This window comes from Cryptomeria japonica, chromosome 5 (genome assembly GCF_030272615.1).
Source record: "Cryptomeria japonica chromosome 5, Sugi_1.0, whole genome shotgun sequence".
Lineage (NCBI taxonomy): Eukaryota > Viridiplantae > Streptophyta > Pinopsida > Cupressales > Cupressaceae > Cryptomeria > Cryptomeria japonica.
The window spans coordinates 670,271,505-670,297,505 of NC_081409.1; the positions used below are offsets into that span (position 1 = coordinate 670,271,505).

Genomic DNA, 26,001 nt, shown 5'->3' on the forward strand with positions numbered 1-26,001 from the left:
CACAGACGTTATGTCCCGGTTCTTAGGGTCTCTTATGGACCTCGAAGGAGACAAGGTGGATATGTAAATGTTGTTAAGGAAGGTGTTTAAAGAAGACTTCCTTGGAGATGATGTTACTATTGTCGTCTTTGAAAAAGTAGGGGTGGGGATCCCTTGGGTGAATGAATTAACCAAGCTTCTCTTCCATGACCAAACAGTGTTAGTGGCCAGGCAACTGTTTCTTTTAAACCTGAATGCGGAGCAGTTGATGCATCATAGGAAATGGGTGTGGATTGGTAGGGACTTTCTCCATAAATGGTTCCTCCTGGATGACTTTCCAAACTACAGTTGTCTTGAAGAATTCTCACAACTTATAATGTCTAAAGAATTCTACATGGAGGGAGGGCGATATTCTTAGGGTAAACCATGAATGTGTCCACTACCTATGCCCTAGCCCTGACCCGCTAGTAGTTTTGTTTTTTGGCTATTTCATTTTAACCTCATAGGCTCACTTATTTTGGCTTTAAAGTTTTTGAGGGACTCAGACATGTAAAAATTGTAAATTTGCGAAACATATATATTAATGATAATTTTGCAAATTCCAGTTCATTTCAATTTGCCTCTTATGGATATAAAAATGATTTCTATTTCATTTTATTATTTTTTGCTGCCATCATGCCATGGCAGGATACTTAGCATAATCATTATGTTTTGAAATAGCTTAAATAGTTATTAATTTGTGTGGATATAAGATTTAATTTTCACCATAAAAAAATAGCAGGTCTATTCTAATTTCTTCTCTAAAGTTAAAGAACAAACTTAGTGACACTTCTAAGACAACCTTTTCTAAAAGATATTTGAAGTGCTTGACAAAGAAGTATTTGAAAAAACATAATGTTAGGGATTGGCTGCAAGCGATAGCATCCAATAAGGATCACAATGTCTATGAGCTACGTTTTTTTTTTTTGTCTATGAGCTACATTATTTCAATATTTTGTTAAATAATGGAAATAAATTTAATATTGTGATATTTTTTATGTAATGTTTCTTCCTCTAAATTTAATATATAAAAAAAAAATCCAGTTCGTTCCATTTTGTACATTGATTATCATTTGATTATAATTTTATAAATATGAAAAAAAAGATGTTTATCTCGTGAAAAACAAGTGAATTAAAAGTCCAACTTACTTCTTGTAATTTTTTTTGCATAATTTCAATATAAAAAAAAAGTCCAACTAACTAGATACATGTACATTGAACACCGAAGACACATGCACATTGAACATAGACACAAAACAAAGGCTATGGCCTATGGAACGATGAAGCGTTAGGTGACATGGCATTTGGGTGGCAGAAATCATATGTATAATGGGACCCATGGGGACTGACAATGGATAAGCAGTGATATTTCCTTATGGACCTATGGTACACACATCACTGTCATGAAAGTGAATGGTTAACATTTATCCTTTATGCAGCTTTAATGTTGGCTTGTGCGTATAAATTATGTAGTTGAACTAGTGCATGCGGAGGAATGATGTCAGAGTTTGTGATTAATGCCGGCGGCCACTGTCGTTGGATGTCAAAAATTGGAATTGAGTGAGAGGTGTTTAAATCTTGGGTGGATTGGAAGTCTTAGTATCATACTATCTGCACTTGCAACATTTTCCATTGTCTCGGGTTTCTTAAGTAGCATGGAAGACAATTTCTCCTTCCATATTGATAAGAAATTAGTCCCATTTCTCAAACGATTTATGGATAGGAGGTTGAAAGGTTTGTTCTTGTTTAAGGATGAGTGGTTATACAAGAAGAGTGTGAAAATGTTGTTGGGAGAGAAAATTGTCCATGTAGGTCATCGCTACAGGACAAACATGGAGGCATATTCATTGATTTCCACTTGGGGTTTCCAATTTGAGGACGAGGTAGACAAGGTAAAAAATGCCCTGAGAGTTGTAATTGATGGGCACTACTTGTTAAATTTGGATAGTGTGTGTGCTCATGTGGTCCCAAAGGTGGACATTATTCCTGAGACAGGGGTGGTTGGTCCAGTGGCACCGCTACCACTCATTTCATGGGTTGATGATGATTTGAAGGCAAGATGCAGAGCTCTTGCTTGGTGTGGGTGGAAGGCCTTCAAATTGTTTGCAAGGTTGATGCAGTGTGATGAGGTTTTAATGGTCCTTCATGAAGTGGCATGTGTAGAGGTGTGTCAAGAGTTGTGACCGAGACTTGAGACTACCCAAGCAAAGAAGCGGCTCTCAGAATTCTATGATGACCCAAAGTACAAGTCATTTCTGGGTTAATTTGTTTGTATCTTTTTGTTCCATGTATGTTTTCTCCCTAGGCCCAACTTTATATGTATGGGGGGATGTCTGCTACAAATTTTGGTATGCCGAATTGGAATTCTGGGATTTTTGCATGTAGTAGGGTTTTTTTTTTGTTTTTTTTTTTTTTTTTGGGGGTGGGGGTGGGGATGAATGGTGGTTTTGGCCCTTAGGGGTGTTTTTCGCGATGGTAGGACTCTGGTAGTTTTACTATACCACCTATACTTGCATATTTGTAATATTTTATTTCCAAGTAATACAATACAAAAATTGTCGATAAAAAAAAATGAAATATCATGGAAGTTTTGACATTAAATATTTAAATTGTATATTTAATTTATTATAAAGTTATATCATCTTGTTCGTTGGATGAGCACAGATCAAAGATGCGAGGTGTATTTCAGGCTGAATGTGGGAACGATAATTGTTTGCAAACTTCTAATGGAAGACTTCCATAAACGATAAACATTTAATTAAGTATAGTCAAATTCTAAATTTGCAATTGTATACTTAATTAAGATTAATAAACTCTATTTCAGAAGAAGTTGAAAAGGGTTAAAAAGACTTCAAAATCATTCTCAAAAAGTGTCTCGTGTTTGTTAGCATGGCCGAAAAATGGAAAAAGTCCTAGGACCCACGACAACTGACAACAAATACCATCGTTCATTGGATGAGTACAAATCAACAACTTAGGGTGGATTTCAGCCCAAATGTGGGAAGTAAACACATTTGTGAGAACTTCGCCTGAAATTGAATGTTTTACATTTAATTAACTATACTTAATTCTATAAAGCTCTATTTCGAGCGGAATCTAAAAAGGATTAAAAAGACTTCAAAAACAATCCAAAAAAGTGACTCGAGTCTGTTGACGTGCCCAAAAAATGGAAAAAGTCATGGGACCCACAACAAGTGACAATAGATACCATCATCTATTGGATGAGCACAGATCAACAAATTAGGGTGGATTTTGGCCCGAGTGTGGGAAGTAAACACATTTTTGAGAACTTGACTCGGAATTGAATGTTTTACATTTAATTATCTATAATTAAGCTCTATTTCAGGAGGAAGTTGAAAAGGATTAAAAATACTTCAAAAACAATCTAGAAAAGTGACTCATCACTCGAGTCTGGTGATGTGTCCACTGTCCTCAAAATTTAGACTGAAGCAATGAATTTTTTGTCCTTCAGCGGTGAATAGATATTAATAATAATTTATAAAATTACAACAAGATTCTAGAAATTTTTCCCTTTCGATATCTCTTTTGTACTTTTCAGTGTTATCAAAATAAGTGTCTCATAAATTATAATTGTATTTCATTTCATGGACAAACCAGTAAATCAAGGGAGATTCGGAAATGACTACTAGACTAAGGAATGCAAGTTGCAATAGAGTTCGTCTGTGCCAATCTAGTGAAATAGAAATTTCGGATAAAATCTAGAACACCTACATCCTACATTTTTTTACTTTTTTCAGTCCCGTGGTTCAATTTGAGGGTTAGCATTTTTAGGTTTTGTATCTAGCATTATTTTGAATCATTAACAATAATAGCGATGAGGAAACTGGGAAGCAGTAGTTCAACAGGAAACCAAGTGAAAAAAAATAGACCTAACTAAACTGGTTAAAACACCAGGTTTCACTGATGAATACTATGATATTTATGACCCTGCTATCCATAGTGAAAAGTGTATCATAGATATTAGATTTACATTGTCTAATAAGGCGGAAAATCCAAGCAGGGCAAAATTTACTATTTTCAACACAATGTTAAAACAAGAACAAATAAAATCACATTGTGGGATGTTGGATTGGGAAGCATGGTGTTACCTGAAGTATTCCCTTACCTTGAATTTGTCATGCTCTGCATCGAAAATTATGATGAAGATAAAAAAAGAAATTGTCAATAAAAATACCAAAGAGGAAATTCTATCCATAAACGTGGGAGAATTTGCTCATTTGTTGAACCTAGGGTTTCAAGAACAAAACTCAAACGTCCACATTGACCTAGGAAAGCTGGCAAAGAAATATGAGAGTCTCGATCCAAGTCATAGAGATTCATTTATCATAGCTCTAATAATCTATGATACTTCATTGGATTGGAATCATAAGCCTCCTTATGATTATAACATTTTTGTTCCATGGGTTCGGGATACTATTTCCTTGCTGACATTTTGCCCAGGATTTAAAAATAATAGGGAAGTGGGTGCTAGCCTTCTTGAAATAATTTTTAATTTGTGTAAGTCAACTAGTAAGATATAATTTTGTTGAGCACTTTGTTCAATCCATGCAAAAATAATTACTAATGATCAAAAAAGGTTCCTGTAAGACATTTAGGTTCTCATCCTACTTGTTCTATCTTCTTCTATACAAGTATTGTGCAATATTGGAGACCAAAAATCTTCACATTGTGAACTATAAGATTGATGAGAAGACTAAGAACAGAACAGAGTGTCCAATATATGAATGGACACAAAAGATAAGGATGCATGATAACAGAAAGAACTACAACCATTTTGTAGACTTCTTTTTGGAACCAATGTATAATGAAATTACAAGCACTCCAATGCCTAGATTGCCTATGTCTTGTAGAGATTGCATTCAACTAAAAAGTCAAATACAATTGGCTAACTGGTTCTTCATGGAAGAATACACTGTGTTAAGGTTTTACGGATCAACAGTAAAACCCTATGTGACAGAGAGGGTGTTTGCATTGGAATATGTACGATAGTTGGAGAGAATAGATAGGCACTTTCATGGTCAGCAAAAGATGAGCATATTTCCTTCCTTGCCTTTCTCATGTGGAGGGCTCACATTTGAGAGAAAAGCATTCAATGTGGCACATGATTTTTTGAGGTTCTCTAGTAGTATGATCCAATCAGTGTAGTTCAAGCAAGGCTTAAGAAAAATGGGAACTCTTCAGCGTTATGTCAACATGAAAGTAAACCATTGCTAGAAAATCTTAGAAACATGGACTCCTGGGATGAGTTAAAAAAAGAGATGGAGAAAATTGTCATTGACAATAACATTTCAACAGAAGTATTGTCATCACAAAGTATGGCATTGCACACACGGAGGACAACAAAGGAGGGCATCCAAAATAGGAGGTCCTACAATTTATACCAAAAATCTACTAATCCGTCTAACAAATCTATTCCCAAAACAATTCTAAAAGAATGTAAAGACAATTATTGGACTCAAACCAAAATAAATGATTTTTGGATTGAGGAAGAATCTCGGTGAACCAAAGACTAGTGCAGAATTTGAGTCCATCAATGAGGATGTAGAGTTTAGAAAATTGTGGAATATGGAGCATCCCACAATAACATATGATAGGAGTGATGATGAAAATTATTATAAGGTTGAGCCCACTCCAACAATTGCTACAGTCCCAAAAATATTAGGTGGAGTCAATGAGTCCATGAAAGAAAAATATAGCAAAGGGGCAAACATTGTGAAAAAAATGGGTTTGGAAGGTGGTGGTCTAGGTCCCAAAGGAGAAGGCATTTGGTATCCACTTGAGGTACCACTTCCATCAAATTCAAAATTAAAAGCTCTTGTTAAACTAGTCATTAGACTTGATTCATCAAATTCATCACAGAAAGGTACTACTCATTACCCTCAGGGTCCACCTACATTTGTTATAGGTTCAAATCCACAACCACCACCACATCATGGTATTCCCATTGGTGGTGAATCAAGTGCCACTTCCATTGGTGGGGAATTTGGGGATAATACTCCTATTAGTGCTCAGTCAAGTGCCACTATGATTGGTGGGGTTGGCATGGGTACTACTACTAACACTAGTTGTCTTGGTGTTGAACAAGTGCAACAACAAAATATCTCTCGCAAGAGGCCACTAGTGGTAGATACTCATGCTATTCAGAATCATATATGAAGTGCCACTGCCACTACAAATCTATCATTTGCATCTTCAGAACAAACCCCTCAAAAGACTATAGAAACTACACATGCAAGTGACAATGGGACAGGATCAAGAATGGTTGTTGGTACTCCTCATAATGCATTAGTTAAAACCACAGGCATAGTGGAACTGGAGCCTCTACTATTTCACCTTTCAAACATTCAATCCCTTCTACAAGCCCAGATTTTCAATTTCATGATTACTATGAAAATTTTGAACACACAAAAAATGCAAATAAAGAAAAAAAGAGAGCATTGCATAGGGTTGCCTTGGCTGAAGTTTTAGATGAACAACCTGCAAGGAATAGGGTATTTCCAACATATGACCCACATAAAGATATGATGGATTTCATGGTTGTTATGCCCCTAAATAAAGATAAAAATCCACCACACAGTCAGATAGATCCCTCTGAATTTCAAGTTAGCACCCTCCAAATGGATTTTTCCAAAGTACAAAATGTGGACAAAATTAGTGTGTCAAAAAGGACTAACGAAGTGGTCTACACTTCATTGCTAAACGTGGAGAGAGAAAAAAATAAACTGGAGAAACAAATAGAAAAGTTATAGGCAGACCTGGCAAACAAAAAATCAAAGAGGAAAGCAGCAAATAACAAGTACAATGATTATAGAAAAGGATAAAAAATTCAAGCTCTGCAGTAGAAATTGCAGAGCAGGAAAAGATGGATGCAGAATTGAAGGACTTGAGTGAAAAACTAGCTAAAAATGGTAAAAAAATTGATGATGAAAGAGCCAGTTTTAAAAAATTATACAAAATTTATGAGTTTGTTGCTGCCAAAATAAGAAAAATATAGGACCTATTGGATCATGAGAAGGAAAAAGAAAAACATTTGGAAGAGGAAGTAGAGGAAGAAATAAAAAAATGTGCACAAATGAAAGAAGACCTGCACAATGCAAATGATAAAATTAAAACTTTGGAGGATGGATTGAAAAATAATATGAAAATTACAATGAAGTATATACAAGAAAACATTTGGGGGAAAATAATACAGAGGAGTGAGAAGTTGTGTGAATGGTTTGAATTGAATGAAAGTTTGAGATTAATTTATATGAAAATCAAAGGGCACATTGAGAAGAGCATACATGTTTATTTAAAAGAGGATATGGCAAAACAGATTTTGCAAGTAGTCTATAGTACCAGTGATAGTTATTTGGCATCCAAGGGAATTAACAACCGCATTGATGCCATAGTTAAGACATCATCTATCCTTCAAAAATGTTAGAAACTAAGGGAAACATCAAAAGTTATGGATAAATGTGGCAAAAAGATATTGAAGCTGCAAGAAAAGATAACTACTTTAATTAAACTTGGTTTGCCTAAGATCGTTGACCCATCAAATAAATTCATTGGAAAAGAAGCTTAGAAAAAAAATGGAGATAAAAATGAAGTCTGATTTAGACTTGCTTCCTAAGAGCACAACTCCCAAAAGCTTTTTGGAATTCATCAAACCATTTACAACTCTGAATGCAGTATTGGGTGAAACAGTGATGTCAAGTCAGTCTTATAAATAGGGATTGTTGATGAAGTTGCAGTTGACTTTCCATAGTTTAAGAATATTGACCTTCCATCAAACAAAGAGTGGAACACCCTACAAAAACTGCATAGAAATCTCAAGAATCATAGTATGTATTGCACAGTTTTCTGCTTTTACTCTTAATTTCAAGGTTTTATGTTTTTTCTATTTGGAATTTGGTATCACTTGAAATAACTTTATTTTATGGATAGGAAAAAACCTGCACTCGCTATTGCTAATCCAACCTATGAATCTATGATGCACAGTACAAACCTTCAACCTATAAATTTGTATTCTCAAATTCTCCCAAGTTTTAACATTTCTATATTTCTCTATTTTTTATTACTAGGTTTTGGGCACTACTATTATCTATATTTTATTTGTCATAGCTTGAATTAATATTTAATTTTAAACTCTATTTTTTGAACAGGAGACATCAGACAAGTAGCAATTGTTAAATTGCTAAATTTCTAATCTGGCTTGTGATGGCCATGTAAATTTGTGCTGAGTTTGTGATACCGATGGCAGTCAAGATGATATATTCAATGTTCGGTGCCTTAGAAATTGATTTTGATGTTGAGTCTTCACATATTACAAATCGACCTGAAGTTGTTGTTGCTCCCTTGTTTCTATAAAAAGGAATTCATGGTCATTGCAAAGGGTTCTAAAACTTTGTATTGACTTTTGCATGGAGAATCACACAGAGTGGTGTATTGAATGAATTGTATCATATGGCTATATTTTTAAAGAATTAATGAAAATCTAAGTTCTCAACATGTCTAAATAAACATCTCTATATCAATAAACACATTATGGTCTTTTATTATGCCATTTTAAATCTCGAAATAGAAAGTTGAAAAATACAATTACAAATCAATATTAAATTCTAATTGCAAAAAGTTGACAGACTCATAAAATATCATCAAGTTATCAACCATAATAATATGCTTTTGTAATATGAATGATGAGATACAGTAATAACATTAATAAATACCAATCTCTTATAGTTGTCATTCATCCTCATCAAATTCAGAGCTTTCTTGATTGTTGTCTATGTTTTCTTCACTTTGAGTCTACATACCTTCGTTGAACTACATCTCAATGCTACTAGTAGGTCTAGTACCTGAGTCAATAGTCCCACTAGGACTTAAGTTTGAAGTGTTTCCCAAACCTCTTCTTTCACATTTGGACCTCCATATTTTCAGTGCCCTATCGTAAGGAAAAGTGTGGACATCATACCTAGATGTATAGAGCCTCAAACAATTTTCCAAATCTTTGTCTAGTTTGTTTCTTAGCTTTGATTTTAGCAACCCCAAAGCACTGAAAAACTCTCTCATCTTCCACCGAACCCAATATCATGGTAATACATAAATCAACAAGCTTCAAATATTATGGCATTAAATCACGCAACGCTTCGTTCTCAGCTATATATCTCAAAAGCCTTGTTATCGATCCCTCTTCGCAAGGGTTCTCCAATCTGCCATATTGTTCCCTCATAGTGTATGCAAAATGAGATGATTACTCTCTAAGATGAGTTTAGCCTAATATTCCATTTATAGTTATCCATTCAATTCTCTGGATATAGAAAATTGTTTTTTCAAAGTCAGTAGCTTACTTCAAAAATCAGCTGCATTGTTGAGGCTCCAATATTGAGGAAACACAACAGACATGGCTTCAAGTAGGTTGTCAAGAGGGACTCTTCTTCTAATCTATGAGGAAAGATCATAGGCAATTTTCTTCACAAAAGTAGTTACAAACTCAACAATCTTGTCGAAATCTTCCCTTGTAACTCTTGATAGTTGCTTCCTGGGACGCTTTCTTGGTTCCTTGGGGTCAATCATGGCATAGGCATGCATTGGTATCTCAACTCCCTGTACATTGACACATACCTCCCTATTTGCATCGATTTATAAAAAGTTATCAGGATTGTTCAAATCTGTGAGTGTCTGCCACTTAACAAATTTTTCATCAGATTGTGTTGGTTGATTTTGATAAAGATTGTTGAGGGTCATGCATGTCATCTTACACAACATAGCATATTCTACAATATACAGAGCTCTTTTTTGGGCAGCCTTCATAATATTCCTCATTTCCTCTAGCATGGGCAGAAGAGCTGCTAAAGTTAAGAGTGTCTCTAGATTAATTAACCTCTGAAGAAGGTCAGGAAATTTCGGTTACTCTGATTTGTCACAAGTTGTGTGAAATAGTCCAATCAAGGATGGATATTCTAAAAAAACTCGATGTGTTGGAACATCCAAAGAGATCCATCTAGTATCATTATCCTTGAGAAGCTTGATCCCATCAATTATTCCATTTGTAAAGTGTTGAAATTCCATAAATCACTTGGGACTTTGATAGAAGTGTGAGTAGAGCTCTCTGATTAAAATTTCATTTTTTTTTTACCGAAGCATACTTGCTCACAATTCCAAAAGCTAGATTCATTCTATGATCCATGCAGTGAATTGTAGTAATGTACAATGCAAAAGAAGTTTCAATCTTTGTACAAAGACCGTTCCCGTGACTTTGCATTACTAAAGCTCCATATGCTCCAACACACACCAATTTTTTGGCAATCGTCACGTCATCCATACCTCCATATTCAATTAAACTTCTCTTTACTAGTTGAAATAAATTTTCCGTTGTCGCACTATCCTTCATTTTAGCAACAGATAGTAGATGAGGTTGGAGGGCATGATTTTGTATAGTATAAACATGCATGCATACCCATGAAGTATTGTCTATTGTTGTAACTTTGTCTAAAGAAAATGCAATAAAGTTTGACTCTCTTATTTTTTCCTTTACATCTTTTTCATTCTCAGCAAGACAACTTGCCCATTCCCATCCACTGTTTACTGGCCAGTGACTATTAGGATAGTTAGGAACTTTCAAAAAGTGTAATAAACCCCTAATTGATGGGAAATTTGTCATAGCACACCCTCCGCTCAAAATATAAAAAACAACACTTAACTGAACAACTTTTCCCAGTTGTTCTATTTGTGTTGCTTTTCCAAAACTAGCTTCAATAGAACCTTTAACTTCAGCAGGATTCATCTATATTTTCTCATGAAATTAATACTCTTCGACATTCCTCACATGCTTACATTCCCCCTTTGTTTTCCATCTTATCACTGATTTTTCAACTTCATCTATCATTTGTTTTTCATAAACTTTACCCATATGTTTTTATATGGTGTCAAATTTTAGCTGCAACCTAATTTCCTTGTTATGTTTCCAAGTGCAAATCTTACACCTGCATTCTATTGGAGGCTCACCTTCAATTGGATTCTCCACTGGTTCAATGAATGGATACTTTGATGCCCAATTAATTTGAAAATTCCTCACTGAAATGTCCCACTCCTGATCCTTTTTTGATTGTGGTTTATCCTTTGTTGATCTGGATTTTCTTTTCCCCTTTTGTCCATTATCATCAATGGCATTATCACCCAATTCGATTATATCATTCTGGCTAACTTGGGCATCTACTAGATAATCTTCTTCAAGACCATCCTAATCTAAGATATTAGGTTCGCCGTCATCTTCAACATGTGGTGTAGGTTGTGAATTTTGTACTTGTACTTGTGATGATGTACCTTCTTGATTTTCACCATAATATTTTCCAAAGCCAAAGTGCGAAGACAACATTCTGCATTTTGTTGGCCTCTTATGGCCTTCCCCACATTTAGGCTTCCTACCCTTCTTCCTGTTTGACAACTCCAACGAAATAAAGGCTACAAAAACAATATCAATTTGTTGATGAAGCAATAATAGACTATAAAGTATAATATATGTTTCATTGGCCCTACGACCTACAATCTAGATGTTTGAGATCTGAATCTCCCAGCTGACCACTTGGCACTAATGGGTCCCCACTGAATAAGAGTGAACTCAACAGTGCAAATAGATATAGATAAATTCAGAATAATATTATAACAATTCAAAAATATGATTGCTCACCTTTAGGTCACTAGTAGTCACCAATGCAGTCAACAAAAATAATTTTCCTCGGTCTAAAACATCGCTATTGATCCAAATTCAGAACCTAGAACCCACCAGATTGTGTAGAAATAGATCTAATCTTTGAATGTATTTATACCAATCCTTATATGGAAAATTCCATGGGAATTTTATATGGTATACAAATATTTGGCGAATCTCACGTAACTATAACACGATTTATGTAATTTTTGAGGCAATTATGGGTCATCCAAATAATTGCCAAATACAATATAGTTGGCGAAATTTGGGGTGAATGGAGACACGTGTCGGCAAAATGTCAGGCGAATTAGGTCCTCCTAGCTAACAAATATTCATATGCCTATAGGCGAATCATGGTCATCTATTAAGGCAACCTTAGAGAGTGTAGGCGAAAAAATTAAATTTACTGTGTGTCCACCGTATATTGTATTGGCGAAATCCTCACATAGAAACATTTAATCACATAAAACATATGGCAATCGGGCCATGAATTTGATGAAAATTGATAATGTTCTAGCGACATGGCCACCCCCAATCGGTACAAAATATTTGTCATTTCCCAGGTCGTCGACATGAAAAATTCGTCATTGGTGAATATTCGCCACTAAAGTAATCTCTAGCTAGCCCTTGATAATGATACTTATTGATAGATTATTGATAATTTGATGATGGTGTAAGTGCTTAAGGGTATTAGCTAGGGAAAAATGAATGGGTGAAGGTATTATTTATATACCTCACATAATATTTGATCAATTGTGGAGATTAATTAGAAAGATCAATGGATGAGACAATAGAGAGAGGGTAGGCCCTAAAATGTGCATGGATTGACAATGTGGAAAGATAAAGAGGGTTGTAAACACATAGAGGAAATATATAAAATGTTTATTTTATTTATTTGAGGAGGTGGAAAAATCAAATAAATTATTGGAAATTTATTTAATTTTGGAAGAGGTGTTGGTTAATTAAATAATTTTTGAAAATTAATAGTGGACAAAAAGATGAGTTGATTAAATAATAAAATTATTTAATTAATAGTGGAGGGAAAATTGTGAATTAATCAAATAAATAAAAATTATGTAATTGATAATAGAAGGAAAAGGATAATGAAGTAATTAAATAATAAAATTATTTAATTAATAAGAAAAATATTAACTTAGTTAAATAATTAAAATATATTTAATTAATATGGATTGAAGAAAAGTGATGAGAAGGTTGTGATATGACAAGATGATGTCTATATTTTTCTCCTCTTTGAGACAATTTCCTTTATAGTGTTGTTTCAAAAAAAATATTACTAGTGATGGAAGGATGGATGGATGCCCCCTCGAGAGATTGACTAGAAAATATGTTTCGAGTCAAACTCCTAAAAAGAGATGGGACATATGAATGCAACTACATGGAACTATATGCAAGTTATCTTGTTGATCAAATGAAAGGTGAATCATATAAATGGATAATAAAATGAATGGAAAATGTGCAAGATGGATATAATATGATATGCAAGATGGATGGATATGATAGTATATTTTCTTCTATTTCTCAAGCCTTGTATCATCATCAACTGGTTTTATTAAGAAAACAACACAAGAAAATAATTATTGAGATCAAAGGTCAAATATCAAGATGGAAAATAAAAATAAAGAGAAAATGATGCAAGACAAGGAGGAAGAATTGTCAAAATGTGGTTAAAACCCTAGTTACCAATGGTCCAATCAAATTGATCTCATACAACAACATATATATGTAGGAAAAAGAGGAATTGTGGAAAAATGAACCTTCAATACGATACCAGTGATTGAAAACTTTCAAACTATGTTACATAATCAAACTCAGAAATTCATATTCTCAAAATACACTTTTGAATCTATTTTTCAACTGTTTCTATACAATTTATACCAAATTTATGCATTCCCCTGGTCACAATAGACCCTTGGGTTCCCTGACTATTTGACTTCCAAATTTGAAAAATCAAATTTGAATATTGACATCGGAATAACAATTCTGAACTAACAAAACACTACTCGACACCGACGTCGGGATAGCAATCTCGAACTAGAGTCTTTTTCACCCATCGGTATAAATAATATCGGCGGGGTAACCTTTTTGTTCAATTCTGATAAAGTAAACTTACCCTGATGTCCCTATGTTGACATAGCTATAACGAACGAGGCAATTGGACAACTATCAAGATAACCCTCCATAGTCGGCTAAACAACATTTGCCAATCCCGATAAAAGAAATTATCCCAATGATCACTTTGACAACTTTTTACAACAACAACATGTTATCTGTATAACTTATCTCGATGACAACATTGACAACTTTTAAAGACTTGCAAAATATGATTCCAAATTTGACATATAGACCTAAAAACATGAAATGACATTACAAATGGTCTCCATAGATGTTATTAAATCAAAATGGCATGACCCTTAACTCCTAAGACTCAAACATCTGATTGACATAAAAAATAAACTCGAGGTTCTCCTGCACCATACACTCAGAGAGGAAAGATTTCATGCTCCTGATGAAATGAGATCTGCAACTGAGACCCTATGTTGTGTTATATCCTCCTCTGACATGCAGGTGACATCTTCATTTGGTAGTCCTAGCCACTTGATTAGGTGCTCCTTATAAACTTTCTTCCTTTTCCTCTTCACTTCTCTTGAGTCCAAAATGGCTTCAAGTTGCATAGGCTGAGTAGGTGGAAGGTCCTTGACCCATTCCATATCAGCACTTTCAGCTCCTTCTTCTCCTTGACTTGCAAAATCAAACTCCTTAGAGGGATACAAATCTGCTACATTGAATATAGGTGAGATAGCAACCCCCAGTGGGAGTTCAATGTCATAAGCATTATTGCCATACTTGTGAACCACTTTACATATCCCTATCTTCTTCATCATCAACTTTGTATACTTTCCCTTTGGCAATCTCTCCTTCCTCAAATGTGTGAATACTAAATCACCCACCTTGAATTGTACATCTCTCTTCTTCAAGTCTGCCTTCTTCTTATACTTGTCCACATTCTTCTCAAGTATCTCCTTGACCTGTTTGTGGATGTCATGAATGTCTACTGTAAAGTATTCACCTTGGGCATTCCCCCCATCCATTCCACTCAAATATCTCAATTCATAGATACCTCTAGGATGCACTCCATAGACAACTTCAAATGGACTCTTCCCTATGCTCCAGTTGATTGAATCATTGTATGCATACTCTGCCTGAAGTAGGATTAGATCTTTCTAATTGATTGGTTGGGTCTTATTGGTATCCTCAACTCAAGAGACACAAATCTTGTCAACACATCAATAGGAGATCAAATAGAGAATGAGCGATTAATGAATAATGGAAAGAAGTAGTTACAAAAGATAATGTAACAGACAGGAGAGGTTAGGTGGATTGGAAAAAAATGGGCTCCAAAATAAACTAGATTAAAACGTTGAAGATTTGGAATTAGCCAATTAATGTGGGCATGTCGATAGGCAAAAGAAATTTTTGGCTCAAGTTGACCGGCCATGAAGATGAGAAACATCAAAACCAAGGATATAACAAGGCGAGAAGATTCATTCAAGGGGAGAATTTTTGGCTAGCGATTTAGTGTGTGAATACGATGGAAGGAGAGGGGCTGACAGGCCACTCCAAATAAGCCGAATATATGTTTGAACAACTTGTTATTTGTAAACATCTAATATTGAATGCAACCTCCATCGTATATTGTGTATTAAAAAAGTTAATCCTTTGGTATTCACATGTTTTCATGTTGGTTATTATTAATGACTTTTGGGCTCATGTAGTAGGTGTTTAATACAATCTACTATTGATTTTTATCATTCTTTTGTTTGGTTATTATTGCCAGAGTATAGAGCATGTATTTATGTTTTATCGGTAGAGTATAGAGCATGTATTTGGGTTTTAGTTGAAGTCTACTATGTCAAGTGGTATCAGAGCAAGAAGATCTTGAGTGTGTAGAAAGATCACCAAAGGCGACAATCCACACTAGGACCTTGCATGCTAAAAGGTTTGAGATTTTATTTTGGTAAGTTCTTTGGTTGCAAGGTTGTAGTAAGGAAGAGGTTTGTGAAGGTGTGTGTGTGGCAGACATGAAAGAGGTATTTGGTACTGTCTCTAACAAGTTGAATCTGGGTAGAAGGTGAAGAGAGAGAGAACCCACTAAGGAAGGGTGGTAGTGCATATTCCAGGATCTTGGATGGGTAGATGGCAGTATGTTGGTGATTGAGTGAGGAAGAAACATCAGGACTGATGGATATTTGAAACCTTTGAGTTTGCAACCTTGAGAGAGTTGTTATTATGCCATTGATGGGAGTAGTTGAAAGGACAACTATGTGTCCTTGTGAAGATGTAGTTGTGAACCTGTTGAAAGAGGAAAAGATAAGGCTAGGTAGATGAAGATTTATGAAGGATGAAGAAACAGTATAGAGGAAAGTGTTGATTCATAGCCCATGTGTAGGAGCACATGATCTTTTGTCTCCTGAGGAGTTTGATGTAGGAGCATCACGCTAGATCTTTCTAATTGATTGGTTGGGTCTTATTGGAAGCCTCAACTTGAGAGACACAAATCTTGTCAACACAACAACAGGAGATCGAATAGAGAATGAGTGATTAATAAATAATGGAAAGAAGAAGTTACAAAAGATAATGTAATGGACAGGAGAAGTTAGGCAGATTAGAAGAAATTGGACTCCAAAATAAACTAGATAAAAATGTTGAAGATTTGGAATTAGTTGATTAATGTGGGCAGGTCGGTAGGAAAAAGGAAGTTTCAGCTAAAGTCGAACAGTCAGAAGTTGAATGGCCAAGAAGATGAGAAATGTCGAAACCTAGGATATAACAAGGTAAATAGATTCATTCAACGGGGGGATTTTGGTAGGCAATTTAGTGTGTGAATGTAGTAGAAGGAGAGGGGTCGATAGGCCACTCCATAGAAGCCAAATATGTGTTTGAATAATTTGTTATTTGTAAACATCTAATATTGAATGCAAGCTCCATCGTATGTTGTGTATTAATAAAGTTAATCCTTTGGTATTCACATGTTTTCATGTTGGTTATTATTAATTACTCCTAGAATCATGTAGTGGGTGTTTAATACAATCTATTATCGATTTTTGTTATTCTTTTGTTTTGTTCCCATCACAGTTTTGATAGGAAGTCTGTAGGTGCTATTTGGCTTCCTAAACTTCCTTTCATTATTGCCAGAGTATAGAGCATGTATTTTGGTTTTAGCAGAAGTCTACTACATCAGAAAATGATAAAACCATGACCATGCCCCATTCCTCACACTCCACTATGATATCAACATCAAGGCTTCCACGAGATTCCTTAAAATAGGTGAAAATAAAGGTTTAATGAGAAACATTCATGCCCCATTCCATACAATAAATTATCGTGCCCATTCCTCACTCTCAACCATGACATAAAGGTCAAGGCTTCCATGAGCTTCCTCAAAACTGGTCAAAAGAAAAGATCAAAAAATAAAATATCAAGATCAAGATCAAAGGTTAAGATTAAGATCAATGATAAAAAATTTAGGGATCAAGAACTAAGATGAAAAGATTAGGGATAAACGATTAAGATGTGTAATGTGATTTTTTTTTAGGGTTTTCACCCAAGAGAGAGAGAACCCTTTAATTTTTCACAAGTGGAAACATTATATTCAAAAGAGGAAGGAAATCCACTAGATTTAGTCACAAGTTAGACAAGGCCTGAATACTGAATGGATTGAAATTAATTTTGGATTTCCTCTTTTGTAAGTTGAAATGCTAATTAAGGTAAAATGCTAAATGAAGGTAAAACTGAGAAAACGGTGAGCTGCTGATGCAAGATTTTTGCATGCACCTAGATCTAAGTAGTATATGCAGATTCAGATCTGATCCTTGAAAAAGATACAAAAATATCGAGACCAAGGAGGTGGGTGGCTTGGTCTTCCTACTTTTTCGCACATTGAAAAGGGTTGATTCACATATGCAAATAATTCTTATTCTGAAGATCGTAACTTCATACCTATTTCCTACACACATAAAGAGGGGAAAAGGGGCTTGGTTGGGAATAGGGGCTTGTCTTAAGTCAAATCCTAGTTTTGGAATTAACCATGAAAAAGATAATTGAAATGACTATAATGAAAGATTCTCCTTTTGAGGGAGATGTTTAATTATGCTTGAAAATTGATCGATGATCAAAGATAAAAATATACTACTCAAAAGGAGAATCAATTTTCAAGCATACTTCAAGGATCAAAGATAAAAATATCAAAGCTTCAAGGATCAATATAAAATGATAAATGCAAATAGATTTGAAAGATAAGTCAACAAGAAAAAGGACCAAATGAAAAACAAGTCAACAACTAAAATATCTCTTGCCAAAAGGATAAGCCCAGTGTAGATAGATAGCACTTAATATAGGAAAGATACATTCATCAAGTCATGAATAGATGAATATCTTGATGGTGGTTACCTTGGTTGCTATTGTAGGTATCTTGTTGGAGCATAGGAGAAAGATGAAGAATCAAGTGATACATGAGTGACTAAGGGATTTATTTCCCTTGATCGCATGGGAAGGCCTTGAACCTTCATTATTGTACACTTGACTATTTGTATTCCTATAGGTGTAATTTATAATGTATGATATCAAGTGGGAGAATATTAGGATTTAGGTGCCATCAATTTTGTAAATCCTTTAATTATTTTGTCTTAATGTCATTTGTAATTAACCCATAAGGGATGAAACTATTTCACCAACTATGATAAAAGAGCTTATGTAAAGACATACTTACAATTACCAATTAGACTTTGGGAAACGGACAAAATTAGCTAGGCCTCTCATTTGGAATCTTCTATTTTCAGGTTGTTGGAAACGTGTAAGGTTTTGTAAGTGAATGTATGATAGTTATGACATATCTCATAGGTTATTATGAGTCACTATGAGTGCATTTATGAAAAATATATGTTGTCGGTCTAGTTTGGCAAGATGCCTTATGATAGTTGTAAGAGCATCTGTAAGTGGTTATCTTGGACTATATGCATGATTTCACTAAGGTGGGTCATATGTATTTTTACCATGGTATTTTGTAACCCTATTTTGACACATGGTAGTGATTCATAATGGTATTTTGGGCCTCCATAAGTCTATAGATTGTGGGTTTGTGATAAAGACATTATGGAGTTCATTTTTGTACATAGGTGTTGTTGGATTGAATGTTGAAGAGGAGAAGGAAGGAAGGATTGTATGCAATCTCTCTTTCATGATGATAATAAAAGCATATGCCTCTCTTCTTCGTGGATTTTTTTTTTGTAAAAGGGTTTATCCATGTAAATCCTATGTTGTGAGATGACCTTCTAAGGCATAATAAGGATACCTTAGGAATTTAGATGTATTATGTGTTGAGGTTAATTGATCATGTATGGAAATTAGATTGGTTTAGATAGAAGTGGTAAGGTCTATAATATCAAGAGGAAGTAACTTGGCACCCCTTATATTGAGAAATGTATAATAATTATTAGCATTAGCAGTAAGGATCATTTCTACCATTGTCATGGCCTTAGGATCTTGTTCAATCTCTCTTAGGTATTCCAATGTTGGAAATTTATCTAGATCCCCAATTTCAATCTATGATTGTTGGGTTTGTGTAGGTTGAATTCTTTGACTACCTTCAAAGGGAGGTAAATGTTTTGGCATTCCAAATGGATAATGAGTTCCTCCTAGAGAAGTTGGATGTTTGACTCAGTTTTTTGTCTTTTTGTTTTTTTGTGTTGTGGTCTTGTGGTTTTCATGTATGAATTTCAAGTTTGCAAGTTTTAGAGGTTTGATTATTTTGAAAATTTTGATGTGTGAAAGTTTGGTTTTTTGGTAGTTTTTTTGGTTGAATGATTTGATTTCTTTTGTACAAGAGATAAAAATAACAAAATAGGTGATGAAATACACCAAACACATTAACACCTCTATATTAAAAAAATGGAGGATTTTCTTGTTCTACTTGTTTTGAATTTTGTTACTTGATTTGATGCAATAAGAAATGAAATATGAAAACACTTTTTGTACAACTCAATTTGGATTTTTATCCCCTCTTAGTTTCAAGCTAAGAAGGAGGTCTTAACACACAAGCACATGGGCCACATCAACAATCCTACTCAAATGGGCATATCAATTCTTGTATGCACAAGAAAAGATGGCCAAAAAGTTCAACTAAAGGCTTCACAAGCTCAACTAGGAGTTTCCTCTATATAAAAAAATGGTAGTTGAGGCCTAAATCCATAGATGAAAGAGAATAATTCCAAATAGTTGGGAGGAGAAAGTAATCCATTCTCCACCTTCACTTATCTAAGGTATAAAGCTATTAGAGGCTTAGCCCAGATCAAGAAGATTCCACTTCCAAGAGGCATGCCTTTTGATTCGCCTTCACTCTCTTTATACTTTGTCAGAACATGAGAGTTGGGATCATCCCTAGAGTGATCACTTCCCTAGGGAGGCCTATTGGTGTAATTAATTATTCATCTTGGATATTATTACACCTTACTTAAGTTTACTTAGGTACATGCATTTCATAGTAGTTTGGGTATGAGAAACTTAGGGAGATATGCTACGTTGGGAGTGTGTATGTAGGAGAAATTCCATCTTTTATGGTGTGATCTTGTTATTACTTTATCATATCCACTTATTGTGGATTGATAATTCCACCTTCAATGGGTGATCCACCTCATGTGGAATATTATATTGTTTCTCCTACCTACCACACCTATTTCCTACCTACCCTTGTTTCTTATTGAGCCACATGTCATGTTTGTGTGCTCACATATCCATATAGACTTGCCTATATAAGCATGCTCATAATCATTGTATGTAATTAATTGATTTGATGATCCACTCGATCAGTATTTTCATCTTGATAGAATACAGTTTATTCCTATCATCTATTTTGTCTCTCTATTGTACTTTTCATTGAGCTCTTGATCTTGGAAAAATCTCACATGGTATCACAGCAATTAGAGCGTCATTGATTAGTCTTTTGGAGACATTTTGGAGGCTTCAATTTTTGGATTTGGGGATCTACTATTTTTGGGGGCATCCTACAACAATTTGGACACCACGCTTGAGTCCGGGAGGCTGTTTCCATGAAAATTGAGTATAAACTCGGCCTATTTTGGTGAAACTTAGTTTTGGAGGAAAAACTTAGCCTATAAGGCTAGACGATATGGATTTTTCAAAAAAAAAAAAAACTGCGAAGTTATTTTTTTTAAAATTCGCAGTTTTTAAAATTAAATTGTAAAAACTTTATTTTTGGTTTAAAAAAAAAAAATCAATTTTTTTTTGTTTTGGGGGGGACGAGGGTCCCCGCCCCTCGTACTTCCTCTGCAAATATTTATTTTCATAGGGACCATACCACCACCACCCGGTCGGCCCCCGCCTGGTTCCTCCGCGGACATGCGTTTTTCAGCCTGAGCGCTACCTGCCCCCACCGGTGACTACTCCCTCTCGGTCGTGCTGGTCCTCATCACAACCACTACTCCATGTCGTTGTTGTTGCTCATGTCGTGTCGCTGCTTCTCCGATGACCACCAACTCCTCGGGCCCCGCCTTCCCGGCCAGCTACGACCTCCCCCACACAAACTCCGCCACACAGACTCTACCACACAACAACTTCTGGTTCGCAATATAGTGCCACCATGATATTTCATCAAACTATCACCTCATCATCTTGTACTGCACAGTAAGCCAACCATACCCCATGTTGGCAACCATGTCAACCTAGTCTACATAGCGATGTCATATTCCATACAGTACGAAAGCAATCATAGGCCACCATGTGTCATTTTTGTACGGTTAGCCAAAAAGGAGTGACGACCATTTTGACGGTTATATGGACGTCAATTTTTATGCAGTGAAATACTAACATCAGTACACGTCAGCATTTTTAAAAAAAAATTTACCCCCTCACCATTCAGCTTTTTTAGTTTTCCAATCCGACTTCAAATGGCCATAACTTGCTCATTTTTGCTCCTTTTTTGGTGCAATTTTTTTTTAAATGGGATAGAATTTTGTGCTCTTCGTAATGGTGGAAGAATTTTCTAATTTTGAAGGATGGATTTTTCAAAATTTGAAGAATCTCATAACTGTACCTATCTAATCCCAGATTTTGCAACTTCAGAGGCTTCATTTGGGGTCATACGACCTCCTTTTCAGGTGCCATTTTTTTTTTTAGTGCATAATTTTTTGTCTACTTTCATAATATGCCATTAGTTTGTAGTGATTTTGAGTATAAATTGTATTTTCATTTTTTGGTCATTTTTAGCCTATTTGGTACTTGCATTTTGCTTGGGTCTTAGATTAGATCATTTTTAGTATTGTTTGGAGTCTCTTATAGCCTATTTGAGGCATTTGTAATATTGAAATCATAATTCCACATTTCCTTGTTTTGCAAGTGGCTCATTGTATATGTACTAAGTATAAAGTGCCAAATCATCATTTTTTTTATTTTTTTTTGGTGGTGATTGAATGAATTTGGGGGGGTGTTTTGTGTGATTGTGCCTCTCTCTATCTTGTTTTTTTGCATATTGGTGTTATGGGTTCTCCTAAATTTCCACCTTTAACTCCTCATATTTATGCATCATGGAAGATAAAGGCATGGAGTAAACTAATGGAAAAAATAACTCATTCATTATGTAAATGGAACTATAATAGAACCACCTGATCCTAAGGATGATCCTAATCCTCAAATTGAATGGCTCACTAAGAATTCTATGGCACTTGGAACTTTGAGAAAGTATGTGTCAGATGACCTCATTTTTCACATTGATAAATGCACTACAATTAAAGAGGCTTGGGATATTTATGAGAAATTGTATAGTAAATTTGATGAGATTAAGGGCTACAAGCTTTATAGTGAACCCACAACATTGGATCCCAAGGATTTTGATACAATCCAAAATTATGTCACAAAAGCAATTGAGCTAAGAGCAAAGCTAAAGGATTGAGGAATTGACAAAAAGGATGCTCAATTGGTTTATAACTTGTTGGACAAGCTTCCATCAGAGTATGCGGCCTTTGTATCTAGCTTTCACACCCATAAGTTAGCTCAAGGCTCCTCATACACTTCTCCCTCATTTGATGCATTCACGGAGATGTTGATACTTGAGCAATCTAAGTTGACAAAGATATGGAATCTCAAATCTTCAAAGTCACAAGCTTTGGTGGCTAATAAATGGAATCAAAGAAATCAAGGAAAAGGCAAGAATCAAAAGCAACCTAAGTCAAAACCACAACAACATGGAGCACAATCATCCTCTCCACAACAAGGTGATTCTACATCCTCACCTAAGAGGAAATTATATAAGGACAACCTTTTTTGTGCATATTGCAAGAAGTCGGGACATGATGAACAACATTGTTACAAGAAGGGTATTGATGAGTTGAAGCATCTTATTGAGAAGAACAAAATCAACCTACCTTCTAGGATGTCTACTTTGGCTTCTTCTTCCAAAGAAAAGGATAAATTAAAGGATCACTCTTTTGGGACAGATAAAGGAAAGGGACAAGCTCTTTGTGCTACTACAAGTCATGATTCAGGGAGATGGCTTCTAGATTCAGGGGCTTCTCATCATATGGAATCTTTATAGTTTATATTCTCTTCATTTGAACCCTGCCACATGCTATAGATTTTGATGGGAAATCATGCATACATGAATGTGATTTGGAAAGGATCTATTTCCATTGGGGATAACTCCTTCAATGATGTGTTGTGTGTACCCCACTTGACAAACTATCTCTTTCCATCTATCAAATCACACATGGGGCAACTAGGAAAATTGTTGGAGTTCAAACCTAATTCAGTTATCATTAGAGACTTGGAGAGTAGAGCTATCATTGTGACTGGGGTGGTTGATCATGCATCTCAGTTGTACTCCTTTTCACATTTTGGTCCTATTGATGAGGTTGATTCTTCCTATGTTGATGATTCATATTTTGAGGAGAACTTTGGGTTCTTGAACTTGGGGATACTCACATGTGACCCCATTCTTGAGCCTTGCATTTCATCTCCTCCTATTGATATCACATCACCTATTTCACCTGATGATGCAACTAGTGCGATAGTTTTGCCTTATTGTGATTCAGTGTAGTAGGATATTTCTTGTCTTCTAGCTTCAGCTGATTGGGATTCCTACTTGACAGACATTGCAGGTTTGTTTGTGGAGTCCTACATTATAGATTTGGAAGACATCATTGATGACATTCATCTTCTCTTTGATAAATATGAGCTTCTTCAATTGTTGCAAAGGAACACTCTGACCCTCTTATGCATTTTCTACATGATCATTCTTTCGAGGTTGATATGATTGTGGATTCTTATATACAACATTTGGAGGAGGTATCTTTATCCTTTGAGGAGACATGTGAGTCCTTGGATATTGTTCTACATACATCTCCACTAGATCTTGGAGTGCCTTTTTTAGCAATGTGGAGTAGTTCACCACCTTTGGAGGGGATATCTTTCAACATTGACATGGGGACACTTGAGCTATTTTCAGAGACTTCATTCATCATGAGATTTTTTTCTACATCTTCCCTTCATGATTGGGGAGACTTCATGGATACACCTTTGGTTTTGTTTCTTCCTAAGGGGAGGAATGTTGTTCGATGTTTGTGGAGCATTTTCTTCATTCATCTTCGAGCTTCTACCATTGGTGCAGATTCTACATTGAGGGGGGGCTACCTAGTCTCTCTTCTTCTCTCATATGGGGGGGACTTTTTCCTCACATGGGGTTTTGTTCCTCACACACTTCTATGAGAGTTCTCTTGTATAGTTTTCATCTCTCTTTTGAGGGGAGGATTTTTTCCCATTGGGTTTTTCTCTCTTTCCCCACTTTATGAGAGATTTCATTGCATTGGTTTGCATGCATTTGTATTTTTACATGGGTACCTAACATGGCCTAGTAGTCGGGACCCATCTTGCATTTCTTAGTTTCATTATAGACTTATGTGTGTTCCCCTAAGTTGCACTTAAACGGGGGTGTTGGTTTAATTAATTATTCATCTTGGATATTATTACACCTTACTTAAGTTTACTTAGGTACATGCATTTCATAGTAGTTTGGGTATGAGACACTTAGGGAGATGTGCTACATTGGGAGTGTGTATGTATGAGAATTTCCACCTTTTATGGTGTGATCTTGTTATTACTCTATCATATCCACTTATTGTGGAGTGATAATTCCACCTTCGATGGTTGATCCACCTCATGTGGAATATTATATTGTTTCTCCTACCTACCACACCTATTTCCTACCTACCCTTGTTTCTTATTGAGCCACATGTCATGTTTGTGTGCTCACATATCCATATAGCCTTTCCTATATAAGTAGGCTCATATTAATTGTATGTAAATTAATTGATTTGATGATCCAGTTGATCAGTATTTTCATCTTGATAGAATACAGTTTATTCCTATCATCTATTTTGTCTCTCTATTGTACTTTTCATTGAGCTCTTGATCTTGGAAAAATCTTACAAGGCCCCCTAAAAATAAAAACTCAAGATCACTTATTTTTTATCCTCAAGTTTTTCCTAGGACACAAGAGGAGAGCATACGTAAGTATACCTTGAGGATTAAAAGATAATGATATATTTTAATCCCAAATCCAATTGTGCAATGTTAATTTTGAGCCCGATTTCAATGTGAGTGAGACACACCGAACAAGATAGTCTAAAGCAAACAATGATTATATGATCACTTTAAAAATGTAAATGAGAGGGTTCATAACAAGTGTACCTAGATTTAACACTTTCCAATTGTGTTTGAAAACCCTTTATCCAATATGATGAGCTCCAAGCTAACTTATATCAACCTCAAATCATGTGTGTGAAAACATGTCAAACATGACAGTCCAAAGCTAAAAATTGGATTTCACAAAATGATTCCTTATGATAATAAAATGTTAATAGAACTCTTCAAGTATGATAAAGTAATGTTCTATGGCAAGAAAATAGATGTAATATATATATATATATATATATATATATATATATATATATATATATATATATATATATATATATATATATATATATATATATATATATATATATATATATATCTGTGTGTGTGTGTGTGTGTGTGTGTGTGTCAAGATTGCAATATAATTTTTTTTCCTTTGACTTAGTCAAACAAGATTCGATTATTTTGCAATAATTTTTATCCAAAAAATAAATAAATAATTCAAAAAAGATACCCCTATTGAAAATTTGAGAGATTTTTAAAAATGTAAAAGT

At 35.0% G+C, this 26,001-nt stretch overlaps 1 protein-coding gene across 1 annotated transcript; it reads right to left on the minus strand.

Moving 5' to 3' along the window:
- Nucleotides 1-14,244: 14,244 nt before the first annotated feature.
- On the minus strand, nt 14,245-14,838 carry LOC131876047 (uncharacterized). The gene has a single exon (XM_059220817.1). It carries the CDS (start codon nt 14,836-14,838, stop codon nt 14,245-14,247), a length of 594 nt encoding a protein of 197 aa, XP_059076800.1.
- Between the last annotated feature and the right edge of the window lie 11,163 nt (nt 14,839-26,001).